We start from the raw sequence: 14334 nt of genomic DNA on the forward strand, positions 1-14334 counted from the left end.
ACATTCTCGATCTACTGATCTCTACTTTAAAGGCAGTGTAAAAGACACTAATGGTAATTGTCAAAGACTAGTCTTCTCACTTTGTGTATCTCAACATGCATAAAATAACAAACATGCGAAAATTTGAGCTCATTCGGTCGTCTCAGTTGCGAGATAACGAAAGAAAAAAGCACCCTTGTCACATGAAGTTGTGTGCTTTTAGATGGTTGATTTCGAGACCTCAAATTCTAAATCTAAGGTCTCGAAATCAAATTCATGGAAAAGTACTTCTTTCTCGACAACAATGTCACTTCAGAGGTAGCTGTTTCTCACAATGTTTTATACTGTCAACCTCTCCCCGTTTACTCGTCACCAAGTAAGGTTTTATGCTAATCATTATTTTGAGTAATTACCCATAGTGTCCACTGCCTATAAAGACAGCAAGGTTTTTTGTTTAATTTACGCATGTCATGGCCTAGCTGTGTTGAGTACCAGTTTCAAACCCTGGTGTTTCTCGTCAGCAGAGTATCGCTTCGAGTCTCAGTCGTGACACGTGTGTCCTAAAAGGCAGTGGACACTATTGGTAATTACTCAAAATAATTATCATCACAAAACCTTTCTTTATTACCAGTAATGGGGAGAGGTTGATAGTTTAAAACATTGTGAGAAACAGCTCCCTCTGAAGTGAAGAAGTTTTCGAGAAAGAAGTAATTTTCCACGAATTTGATTTCAAGACCTCAAGTTTAGAACTTGAGGTCTCGAAATCAAGCATCAGAAAGCACACAACTTCGTGTAACAATGGTGTTTTTTCTTTCATTATTATCTCGCAACTTCTACAACCGATTGAGCTCAAATTTTTACAGGTTTGTTATTTTATGCATATGTTGAGATACACCAAGTGAGAAGACTGGTCTTTGACAATTACCAATAGTGTCCACTGTCTTTAAGACACTTAACCACGATGCGCCATCCTTTGGAGTGAACGCACTTAAAAGAAACCATGAGCGTCACTGAGTGGCGGATATGCACGCTATAGGCCTACAAGAAGCCACTGTTATTATTTTTATTATTATCATAATGCACAATTATCCCAAAATAATTCAATTAATGAGTATATTACACATTTCCCTTATCACATTGTACCGGAATCAAAAAGATGGATCAAAATGGTCGCTTGTAGATAAAGTTATAAATGAGTTGAGCCGTTGCTAAAGGCTGATCCTTGGCGGTCCAAAACCCAGCATTCTAAACGGGAAAGAAATACAGACAAATATTAATGCAAAAGGAAAGAAACTGGGGTGGGGGTTATGGGTTGTTCCCTTACAATAACCCTTTTCAAATCCACAGCTTCGGCTACAGAAATAATCTACCAGCCAAAATATTAATATTGTTTGTTATTGTCCGTAATTGCTTCTGAAACTACATTACTTATAGGAACACGTTGCCTTGGATCGGTCGAGTTGGTCTTTAAAAAGCGTTTGTAACCATCTGTTACAAAGTAGAATACAATGATCCACACATACTTGCCTCAAAATTGCGTGGTTTTCCTTCTACTTTGTGAACTAACACGGTCGGCCATTTATGGAACTCCCATAAATGGCCGACCGTGTTAGTCGACGAGGTAAAAGGAAATTTCGAGTGATACTTGTGTGGATCATTATATTCTACTTTTAAAATAACTTTCTAATCATATGCATTTCATAACAAATGGTTTCAACCACTTTCCAAATACCAACTCGTCCGATTCAAGGCAACGTGTTTCTTTTAAGTTGGTGGAGTGCATACACATTAATCTGGATGTCTTTGGTTCAAATCCTGCTCTACCCAGTTTTTCTTTGTTCGACCCAAAAACATTTAAAATTCACCCAGTCGTTTTTTTCTTTCCAATACAATACAATACAATACAATACAATACAATGGGCTTTTTCATGTGGTTTATGGTTTGATATCTGATATAAAAATTTGCATCCACTTTTAAAAGTGATCCCCTGGCTGCCAATGGTTGGTTCAAATCCTGCCCTAGTCAATTTGGTTGTTCAACCTTTTTGTTCAACCCAAAGCTATACACCATTTTGTGATAATGGCAGACACTACGACACTATAGAGTTTGGGTAAATTTTTCTGTTAACACCCAAACCGCACAGTACACTCCTATCACGTCAGCCATACCTCAAAAAGTCTAATGAAGTTTGACCCCAACTTACTTTTATTGTAAGGAAAGCAATGTTAACGTACTCCTGGACGAACCCCGCTACCTGTTCTTGGAGTTGTGCACTGGTGTACAGCCATGGTCGCCACTGCACCTCTTCCTCTCGGTGTAGGTTGGTTACAAACCACTGGTTGCCCAGGAAGTTGTGAATGGCATCTTGGTCTCCGTTAAAGACTAGGATGCGATATTTCTACAACAGAAGATTTTTTTTTGAAATTAGATTGTTAAACATGGAATTTGGGGAAGTAAACACTGGCTCCCAAACTACTTTTTTATTAACTACAAAATCCTTCTCATTACCTTCAAAACCTATCATTGTCTCGCTTCTACTTACTTCACAGGGGCCAATTTAATAGCTTGGCTTACCATAAGCAAAGAATCGGCGCTTGCAGAAGCAGGGAATTCAAGGTGATCCCCTGGCTGCCGCTACCCCATGTTATGTCATAATTTGGGTGTGATCGCTGACTAAATGGCAGTCAACGGTTTTATGGCTTTTAACTAGCACCCCTTGAACAAAGATATTGAAAAAAAAAGGGAGACCGCCACTATAGGAGGTTATTGGTTCGAGTCCCACTCGAGTAAATTTTTCTTTGTTCAAACCCCCAATTAATTTTTTTTTAGTACCTACACGATTAACATACATGTATACTTACATAGGTGTCAAGAAGGGCTTGATATACGCCGGACATGTCGGGATACATTCTTACATAATCATGATCAACAGTAGCGCTGTGTGAACAAAATAACAATCAAACAGTCATAATTCAACTTAAACCCTGTCATACAGTAGAAGCCATGAACATTGACCAATGAAAACACGTAAAAAAGTTTTTGGTGCGTTAACATTTTTTACCCTACACGTGTGTCACGTGATGACCATTTTGCCATACACGCAAGTAACGTTGTGCGCCAAGTTGCGCCCAGAGACAACAGAGCTTGACGTTTATATCCCCTTGTGGGAGTTTGCCGAGTTTCCTTGATGGGAAGATCATCCAAACAAACAAACAAACAAACAAACAAACAAACAAACAAACAAACAAACAAACAAACAAACAAACAAACAAACAAACAAACAAACAAACAAAAGCTAAAGAAGCTTGTACCTTAAAGACAGTGGACACTGTTGGTAATTGTCAAAGACTAGCCTTCACACTTAATGTATTTCAACATATGCATAAAATAACAAACCTGTGAAAATTTGAGCTCAATCGGTCATCGAACTTGCGAGATAATAATGAAAGAAAAAAAAACACCCTTGTCACACGAAGTTGTGTGCGTTTAGATGGTTGATTTCACGACCTCAAGTTCTAAATCTTAGGTCTCAAAATCAAATTCGTGGAAAATTACTTCTTTCTCAAAAACTATGTCACTTCAGAGGGAGCCGTTTCTCACAGTGTTTTATACCATCAATCTCTCCCCATTACTCTTCACCAAGAAAGGTTTTACCATAATAAGTATTTTTAGTAATTACCAATAATGTCCACTGCCTTTAAATCAACTTACTTGCACAGCTGCCACTGTGGGGATTCATACGTGATATGCAACGCTTCTCTGACGTAGGGATTAGTCAGGTATGTTGTTGCCGCAGTGGCATTGACACACGTTAAGTCGGCCTTCAGTTTCCACTTTGGAATTGCTTGGAGAGTCTGAACATAAAAACAGCAAAGCATTAACAAAAAGGGAAACTTCAAAGGCAAGAATTTGATTCTGTTATGAGAAGGTACACGCAGCAAAACACATTATTGTTCCTATAATTATTATTACACATTTCTGATAATGAAGCCGAGGATGCCTCATAAGTGAACTTAATCACTGTAGCTTTTAAACCCGAGGAAACCTGTAAACAAGGGTGCTTGCTATTTGAAAAAAAGAAATACCACGGCTAACCCCTACTAATCAGGGTTCGACCTTAACGCTGGTCCGCTGGCCAAATGCCAGTAGAAATCGCGTCGGACCAGCTGAAACACCTTGCCAACTGGTCCGGCTGACCAGTCAAAAATGTCGGCAGCGGTACTACAGAACTATGGCTATTTTCTAAACATTTTAAGGCTCGAATAAAACCTAAAAACATTCACTCAAGGTTTGGATAAAACGTAAAAAAATCACGCGAAGTGCCGCTGAACGCTGGCAAACTTCCGACGATCACGCATCCATACACATGTACACACACAGCGCAACTTCATTCAACAAAAATTACCAAGTTAGGATACTCTGTATGAACAAAAAGGAGTATTTAATTGTGTTTAGTAAGGTTCTTCCGTCCTGATTTTGCTTAATTGTTTTGTTTTTTGGGGCTTGTTTTTTTTTTGTTTTTTTTGCGGGCGATTGGTGGCGATCTAGTTTTGCCCCATGACTTAATTGGTCAAATATAATGCGTGGTTGTTAGGGGTTTTTTGCGGGTTGGTTTCAAGAAAGACTTTGGCAGTCGTTTTTACTGCTTTTAAATGAAAACTTTGTTCACAAAACAGACGCTGGCACCGACCATTCCATACACATAATTGAAAAAATACCGTAAAACTCATATGCTTCTTCATGAATGTTGCAACTATTTTTATGCCTACTTTTTGTTGGGGGTTTTTCAGGACGAACGTGGGAAGATTTTGGGAACTTCGATTATCGGTACGATGTATTAAAAATGTTTATGAACAACAATAATAGGCAGTGTTTATACATGATAAAATAACTTGAGCGATTGTACGTAACCCTCCCCACCGTTGATTTGAAGACAATACATAAAAAGTTAATGATATTTTAACAGTCGGTTTTTAAGTGTTTTTTTGTTTGTTTAGTAAAACGCTAATTTTTTTCCATAAAAAAAGGTTTCTACTTGGGAATACTTCGATGTCGAGTGCTTACAATAAACCGTGGACTAAAAAAAACTACCTAAATAAAGATCATGTTAAATTTTCCAATTTGCTCTGACAAATAATTTGACCTGTTTTTAATTTAATTTTAACAATATTATTGTTATTCAATTTTTAAAGAAAAAAATACTCTCAAATTAGAGAGCCCCCTTACGAACACAATAACTTGGTACACAAAAATAAAGTATGGCTTCCAGTGCAGTCAAGTTGACGTTGCAATTCATGTTGAATTTTGAAATAGCGACGATAGGATATCGAGCAGTTGGTATACAACAGTATACTATTAGTTAAAAAAAATATATAAAAAAATTGACGGACCAGTCAAAAACCTGGCGGACCAGTGAAAATTCAAGCCAACTGGTCCTGCTGGCCAGTTGAAAAAAAAGTTAAGGGCAACCCCTGCTAATCCATGAAAAGTGTTCTGGGTTATTATGTGCACACTACCAATCCTAGTACATGTGACCTACAGCTTAAAGCCATTATACACTTTACAGAAGGGTTTATAGCAGGTAATGGTGAAAGACTTCTCTTGAAATATCGTTCCATGAATTGCTTTACTTTTTGAGAAAACATTAAAACAATATCAATTCTCGATAGCGAAAATTACGGATTTATTTTAAACACATATCATGACACGGCGAAACCCCCGGAAACAAGGGTTGGGTTTTCTCGTTATTTTCTCCCGACTCCGATGACCGATTGAGCCTAAATTTTCACAGTTTTGTTATTTAATATATAAGTTGTGATACAAGAAGTGTAGGACTTGGACAATACTGTTTACCGAAAGTGTATAATGGTTTTAAACCCGAGGAAAACCTGTAAACAAAAGAGTGCTTGCTATTTGAAAAAAGAAACACCAGGGCTAACCCCTACTAATACATGAAAAGTGTTCTGGGTTATTATGTGCACACTACCAATCCTAGTACATGTGACCTACATCTTAATGTCTCATCCAACGGCCAAAGCATTTATGGTGAAGTAATAATGTTTCTTGCTCAAGGGCACGAGTGTCACAGCCTGGACTGGAACCCACACTCTGCTAATCAGAACGAAAAAAATAAGCTTACAGGTGAATGTTAGGCTGTGTCCGAATCGGCGACTTCGGCTACAGCTTTGGCTAGATCACCTGGTCTGCCCGTGTTGAAGAATAGGCAGAAGGGCACAATCTACATGTACAGTGTAGCTGTAGTTTTTGGACGCTATTTTGGACACGGCCTTATACACCTATAAAAGGAATCAGACACATTATACACACAAACCTTCTGAGATCTTTTAACGAAACTTGTGTTTGCAAAGATGTGCTGTACCCCTGCAGAATAATGGTAGAATCCATCCTCCGAGGGCATTCCCAGTGGCGTTGGTACCCCGCTAACGCAGTCACCATTGACTTTGTATGGGTTGAGTCCGATGTTGTTTACTTCTCTGTATGTTGCATTCAGCTGTATTTAGAAAGAGAGATCAATTCATGAGATTACATGATCAGCCGTCGATTTCACCAAACTCTTCCTAACTTAGGACTAAATCTTAGGACTTAGGACGGGCTCAGTTCCGTATCCAAATACGTAGGACGCATTGAACCCGTCCTAAGTTAGGACAGGTTACTCATCCTAACTCGAGATAGGATTAATCCTAGAGTTTGGTGAAATCGGCTGCAGGCTATCTTAGTAGTCTCTTTGCTAGCCCGAACATCTGATATCACACTTCGAGGCTCGTGAATAACGCCAGAGACTGACCTCAAAAAATTGCAAAACCGGCATGTAGTTTGAACTCTGACCTCTGTCATTTCACATAGAGATACGCTGTCAAGTTCTATTGCAGACTTGAGAGCAGTGACTGCACGTTTTGTCAACCAATTGTATCCAATGGAATCACTGGATCTGACAGCGGGGACCTGTCTTTATAAGACAGGGGCCCAGTCTATCTCTTTGCCTGCTTGTTACCTGTGAACAAAAGGTGTGCTAAGCAATGGTCAAGTTTGCACAAGGATGAACGGTTAAAGGGAAGGTACACGTTCGGTAATTACTCAAAACAATTAAAAACTTAAAAACTGACTTGGTAACGAGCATTGGAGAGCTGTTAATAGTATAAAATTACCAAACGTGTACCTTCCCTTTAATGAATGGTACATGTTCATAAAGCTTGCGAAGAGAGGTTGCAGTGCTAACCACTCTTGACAAGTCATCTCAGGGCAACCACCACAAATATTCAAAAATATCTTGATTTTGTTGGAAACAAATCAACAAATCATAAGAGATATTTCTCACAAATCATAAGAGGTTATTTCTAATGAATCTTTACGGAAAATTTTGAACTTGGTAAGAAAGGTTTTTGACACGGTGGGTTGTTTTGCTAACATTTGGCCAGTCATAGATGCCAACCCAACCGGTGCACTTCGTAAGAGATAGAGATCTTGTTGGAAGTACACTTACTGCTTGAATACAATCCAAGTTTGTATTGTTGTGGAAGTTGCAGTTGTCTTTCACACAGCACGAGTAATTCAGCTGCTCCCAAAGTCTACAAGAAAGAAAAAACACTCAAGTTTGCTACAAATCATTTCACAAGACTGCTATCTGGGAAAAGCTAAGTAGAACTGCTGAATCAGTGCTTCTTTTATGGCTGCAGAAAGCATGGATATTAAGCATCTTTTTTGAATTTAATATAGTAATGTTTTTAATGACTATCTTGTAAACTGTACATTTTGGCTTTTAGCCGCTGTATTGCAGTGTTTTAATAAATAAACCATAAAATTAAATTATATCTGTTCTAGAAAAACAACTTGATGATTGCTTCCAGAGTGCTTTGCCAGGTGCTTGGTTTCAGGAGGGAAGATCTTGAACAAATATACAACTCAGATCTTTATATCGCGTTCCCCAAGCTTAGTCACCCTGACTGCTTACAGCATCAGAGTACATGTTAAAATGGCTGCAGATTCTTACTTTTCCCCGATGATGCCATGTTGGTAAGCGTAGTGAACAAAAGAGTTGTCCTGCAGTTCTGTACTGGTCCATGCATTACCGACTGCGAAACCCTGTTGTGATACACAAAACGAACACATGGTTAGTTTACCGAATCATATACTTCAAGAAATATTGAGAAAATAATAATGTGGTTATTAGTTACAATACCGGTTGTTTCTCTTTGGGCCCCCACCTCCGACTGAATATTGGTTCTCATTGCACGGTCTGCACCAAAGCTGGGGTCAACAACGGGGAGGGGATTGGGGGGGCGGGTGCAGGAATGGGATGTTTGTTGTCACGTGGCCCAAGAGTTCTGGCCTGGCTGTAGTTGTAGATCAAGGCCGTTTACCTTCTTATCCCTGTTCATCGGGCACATTACTGTCTAAGCCCTCGCAGGTTCCTATACTCAAGAACCCCTTATCTTTTCGATAAATGCACTGGGTTATTTTACACGCGTTATAAAACACGCAGGGCCAATTGCTTTACGCCCCATCTGAAGGACAAAGCATAGGTTAAGTGTCTTGCTTAAGGACACAAGTGTCACGACTTGGACTCAAAGCCACACTCTGCTGAACAGAAACACCAGAGTTTGAATTTGGTGCTATTAACCTCTAGGCCACAACTCTTCCCTTGGGGTGTGATAGATCGCTAAATAAGTAATACAATACCCATTGATATTATTATTATTATTATTGTTATTATTATTTATAAACCTTTGTTTACCTTGAATTGCAGCGGGACTTCCTTTGAGACGCTTTCCAGTTTCCTCATGAGGAGTGGTACATAGACACCAGCGTAGCCGTCCCCAGCGAAGTAAATATCATTCAGGGTGAGGTTGGAGTATTTAGTAAAGAAGGAGATCAGGGCCTGGTAATGGGTCTCTGTCATCTGTTCATGAAATTATCATTAAATTAGGGATTTAGTTAGAGTTAAAGGCAGAGGACACTATTGGTAATTACTCAAAATAATTATTAGCATAAAACCTTACTTGGTAACGAGTAATGGGGAGCTTTTGATAATATAACACATTGTGAGAAACGGCTCCCTCTGAAGTGACGTAGTTTTCAAGAAAGAAGTAATTTTCCACAAATTTTTTTTTCGAGACCTCAAGTTTAGAATTTGAGGTATCGAAATCAAGCATCTGAAAGCACGCAACTTCGTGTGACAAGTGTGTTTTTTTCTTTCATAGTTATCTCGCAACTCCGACGACCAGTTCGGGCTCAAATTTTCACACGTTTGGTATTTTAAGCATGTTGAAATACACCAAGTAAGAAGACTGTATTTTGACAATTACCAATAGTTTCAAGGTGTGTGGTAAAACTGTGTAATGATAATCTCTAAATGATTTGGGGTGGTTCTGAAAAGAGCGTTGGTTCCAATTCAACATTTTGATCAGTATGCTCTGTTCGTCTTCTAGAGAAATAAGAGAATGATCAGAGCCTAAAGAGGAAAAAGTAATTTTATACCGGAACATTGCACAGGGCACCATGGCAAAAGCACCGGGGCACAACGGCAATTGCTGTGGTTGCCGTGGGTTATTTCGAAGCCTGTTGGAGGATTGAGGTCACCTGGTAGGCAAAAGGGCATTGGAAGAACATGTTGGGCATAAAGACAGACCTATTGTTGCGGTACGCGCTGCTAAAATATAGGATTTGAACTGCCTCTAGCTACCGGGCAGTATTGGTGGTCTAGTTGGTATAGCACTGCTTTAGAATTGCAAAGGACGTGGGTTTGAATCCCACCCAAGTAATATCACCCAGGTTTTTTCACAGAGCTTGTCAAAATATACAGTGCTAACACACATCAGTGTATATGAGTAAACCAACATAAATAATCTTTATCCTCGATGCAAGATTAACATATATTTTTTATTTATTTTTATTTATGCAAGTCACCATACACACAAGGCCTGAAGGCCACTTCAAGGTGTGGGCTACAATTGTTTTTGTCCAGAGGCTGTTGCCACCTACTCCTAGGGCTGAAACAGGGTTACCCCTTTTACAGTCCATACAGATGTAGGCTTGGGTATCATCAGTCGGAAGCCTGGCCGGTAGAGCAGAAAGCCCTCTCCCCAATTTTATGTAGCAAGTGTCACGACCGGGATCCGAACCCACACCCTGCTGATCAAACACCAGAGCTTGAATCCGGTGCTCTTAACCGCTCGACCATGACACGCCACAAACACATACCTGATCGTCGTTAGATCCATATGGAGACTCATATGGATCAAACTCTGATGAATAGGAGAATCCTGTGCCAACTGGGGCATCGATGTACAAAAGGTTGGCATTCTGTAATACAATCAACAAAACACTAGTATTAACTCTATACCGACTCTGAACAAAGACGTATGTGATATAATATTATCTGTAGAAGTTTTAGCTTCATAGTCGTCAAGTTCTTTTTTTGAAAACAAGTGAAAATCACAGAGGGATGCTATCAGGATAGTTGCATATAGTGTTCATCTACCGTGACGAAAATGATTTTTATATTATTTTATTTATTTCTTAAATACTACAGCACCTAGTCAGCAAGTAATATTTTTAGGGAAGCTTTCTACCATCATTATCTTCAAACTGTGTATGAGGTCATTGTGTTTTGTGTGGTACAACAAGTACCCAAACCAAACGGTTCATAAAAACTAAGCTTGGGCGATATCGATTTATTTTGTGATATTCGATATAATCGCGATTAATTAGATTTGACATCATCAGTCTTCCAACTCCCAGTGAAAGTTGTAGAAGAGACAGTCATAGCATAAGAGAGGTGTTCTAATGACCTATTCTTCTGGTTTTACTCCAAACCTATGTGGTGAAAGATGTCTCAGCTAGGAAATACATCGCGGTATTGCGATACTTAATCGATATCGCCTTATGTCGCGATATATCGCCGCGATATATCGATATTTTGATTAAAACCAAATCAATCCGATATCAAAATCATTTCCAAACTAGTATCGCGATATTCGATAATATCATGATATCGCCCAAGCTTAAAAAAACCCAAAGTTATAATTCACCTTTAAAGGCGCTGACACCTTTGGTAATTATCAAAGACCTTTATACATGCAAACATATATGCATAAAAATAACAAACCTGTAAAAATTTAGGCTCAATTAGTCATTGAATTTGCAGGAGAATAATGAAAGAAAAAACACCCTTGTTGCATTACCTTGTGTGCTTTCAGATGCTCATTAAAGACAGTGGACACTATTGGTAATTGTCAAAGACCAGTCTTCTCACTTGGTGTATCTCAACATATACATCAAATAACAAAGCTGTGAAAATTTGAGCTCAATTGGTCGTCGAAGTTGCGAGATAATAAAGAAAGAAAAGACAACCTTGTCGCACGAAGTTGTGTGCTTTCAGATGCAAGTTGATTTCGAGACCTCATCTAAATTTGATGTCTCGCAATCAAATTCGTGGAAAATCACTTCTTTCTCGAAAACTACGTTACTTCAGAGGGAGCTGTTTCTCACAGTGTTTTATACTACCAACCTCTCCCCATTACTCGTAATCAAGAAAGGTTTGATGATAATAATTATTTTGAGTAATTACCAATAGTGTCAACTGCCTTTAAAAGGCTTCAAACAAACAGAATCTCACCAGGTTCCAGCTGCTCGGGTTGTAGTCCAAATTAATCCCATCAGGCTTCACCAGAAACGGCCCGTTGTTGGTCAGTGCACTATAGAGGGCGCTACAGCCTGGGCCGCCACTCAGCCAGATGATCAATGGATCCGTGCTAGCATGTTGAGAATTGATCAGCCTGAGAAAGGAGGAACGGATGCAAACAAAACTAGATGAAATTAACACCAGGAGAAAAATCTTGGAAGTAGCGAAACGCTCTGTAAGCGCGGAAAGCCTAGTAACGTGAAAGTAGGCACGCACAAAATCCAAAAATTCCCTGCCAACCTGGACTCTTGAAAATAGCAAAACGCTGTGTAAGCGCAGAAAGTCTAGTAACGTGGAGTATAGGCACGCACACAAGCCAAAACTCTCTGCTAATCCATAATCTTGGAAATAGCAAAATGCTGTGTAACGTAGAAAGCCTTGTTACGTGGAGAAGGCACGCACAGTAACAAGCCAAAACTCTCTGCTAATCCAGAATCTTGGAAATAGCAAAATGCTGTGTAACGTAGAAAGTCTTGTAACGTGGAGAAGGCACGCACAGTAACAAGCCAAAACTCCCTTCTAACCCTTGGAACTATCAAAATGTGGTGTAAGCGCAGAAAGCCTAGAATTGTGGAGAAGTCACACACACAAGCCAAAATTCCCTGTTTATCCGTGAAATACACTTGACGTAAGCGCAGACTCACCAGTAGTGAAGCTTGTCAGTGGCAGTCCCTTGAAGGTAACCAGAGTACATGTTAAAACTTGGCTGTTTAAGAAGTCCAGGCATCAATGTGATGAGGTCTGGATCCAATGCCTTACAACATAGTAAGGTACCGAGAAGGCAAAATAGGGTGATGCGTCTAGGAATCCAATCCATGGTGGGCTTTTTAAAGGCAAAGTCCTGTAGAGGAAAGAAATAGGTAGCGTTAGTATTGAAAACTGCCAACATTGGGAGACCGCTAGCCTTCGATTTAACCAAGACTCCTTTTATTTATACACGCCAAAGAAGTCCATGGTGATTAGGCCACATACAAATAAAAAATTGTTGATCGTCCTTTTTTAAAGTTTTGTTGACATGCCAAATATGAAATCAAGAATAAAGAAATCATCACAATCACTATAAAACAGAGGGTTTGTGTGTTTTTGATGTTTTCAATAGTTTCGTCAAACAAATTTAACTCCTAGATGACATTTTCTGTAAACTTTTTCAAACAACTAAGCACAGTGTAGCCCAAGTAAATATTTGAAGAATTGTTCTTGCTTTGCCAACATGAATTTTTAAAACATCTTTTCAAACCTGTACATTTTGAAAAAAATATAAGCTGAAAAATCTGGGCAGTAAAAGTATAAAGAGATATCCAGCCATGGGAAAAATAAAAGAACACAATGTCAGACCATGACCTCAGCACCAGTCCTTGACACTACTGCACAACATTTCTGCCATGCCTAGTATCCTGATTTTTCAACCATTTTTTTGACCCGAAAGTATCATTTTTATGAAAAAACACACACAAAAAAACAAACAAATGGGGTCAGGGGGTTTTGAACGGTCGGGCGTGGACGATCAACATTACAACTTTTTTTTTTATGTGGTCTTATGGCTAGGTCCTAATACATGTAGCTAAGGTCCCTGCCAAAATCGCTTGGCTAGCGAGTCAGTAGATAGATTGCTCAGTTGCTAATGCTAGAGCTCTTACACTTGAATAAAGGGGAAGTTACTGGTTTTATATACCCTAGTCACTTTTCTTTTTTTAACCCAAACAAACAAGGATAGAAAATTTTACACACATTGTTGATGACGATATTGATGATTCAAATCATAACTAATATTGTAAAAAACAAAAAATTACACACTCGACACACTGCACTAGCTAGTGTTTCTACGTTGATCGTCGTATTTTGGTGCCCATTGTCAGATGCAAATGTGTCCACCATGCAATAATGTCTGCTCCGGACACTTTTGGATATGCTATCGTGTCCGTGGCTATGCAAAAACCTTCCGGCTGACATGTACATGACTGTACTAGTTTGTGCGCGCGTAAGCGAGCGTGCATGCACTACGTATATATGCAGCATGAATATTCACGTAATTTATGATTGCAGCGAATATCCAATGGCCGAACATTCCCATGTCTTTCATGACATGCACTTTTAGGCTTGTAAAAAAAAAAGGCCAACGTGATCCGTCGCCCATAGGGCGTTTAATTTACTGCAAAGATGGTTTTGCACGGGGGCGGACACAACTGCATTTGCAAAATTGCGTATGCAAAACTGTCCGCCAGACATTATTGCATATGCAGTCCTTTGGATAGTATTGCATAGAGGACATAATTGCATGCGACACCGCCCCCCCCACCACCACCAAAAAGTGAAAAAAGTACATTATTAAATGAATCCATAACATAGCGAATTCATCTATTTAATCAATCAATAAAGATCAAATCAAAGTAATCAACTTTTATTTCCATACAAAGTAATCAACTTTTATTTCCATACAAAAATTACAAACATAAATACATACACGGATAAAAGAGCCCCAAAACAAGCATCGCTTTACCTTTTCTCAGGAATATTGTGATCGGAGTGTAATGTATCGGAGGATAACGATTTGGGGTATCGGAGGATAACGAAAAAAACTGCTTTACAAAATCATATGATCATCGGCATGCGATATACAACACACAGCAAGATCATGTGACTTCATTGTTTATGA

The 14334-nt window shown here is 39.1% G+C and overlaps 1 protein-coding gene across 1 annotated transcript; it reads right to left on the reverse strand.

The window, feature by feature from the left end:
• Positions 1–632: 632 nt before the first annotated feature.
• Positions 633–14305, reverse strand: LOC139934441 (lysosomal protective protein-like). The gene is made up of 12 exons (XM_071928679.1): positions 14179–14305; positions 12326–12522; positions 11616–11775; positions 10199–10300; positions 8733–8897; positions 7989–8080; positions 7482–7566; positions 6312–6491; positions 3692–3834; positions 2842–2917; positions 2184–2378; positions 633–1224 (listed from the first exon to the last, which is right to left on the reverse strand). Exons 2-12 carry the CDS (start codon positions 12496–12498, stop codon positions 1141–1143), a joined length of 1455 nt encoding a protein of 484 aa, XP_071784780.1. The 5' UTR covers positions 12499–12522; positions 14179–14305; the 3' UTR covers positions 633–1140.
• Between the last annotated feature and the right edge of the window lie 29 nt (positions 14306–14334).

This window comes from Asterias amurensis, chromosome 3 (assembly GCF_032118995.1).
Source record: "Asterias amurensis chromosome 3, ASM3211899v1".
In the NCBI taxonomy this organism is placed as follows: domain Eukaryota; kingdom Metazoa; phylum Echinodermata; class Asteroidea; order Forcipulatida; family Asteriidae; genus Asterias; species Asterias amurensis.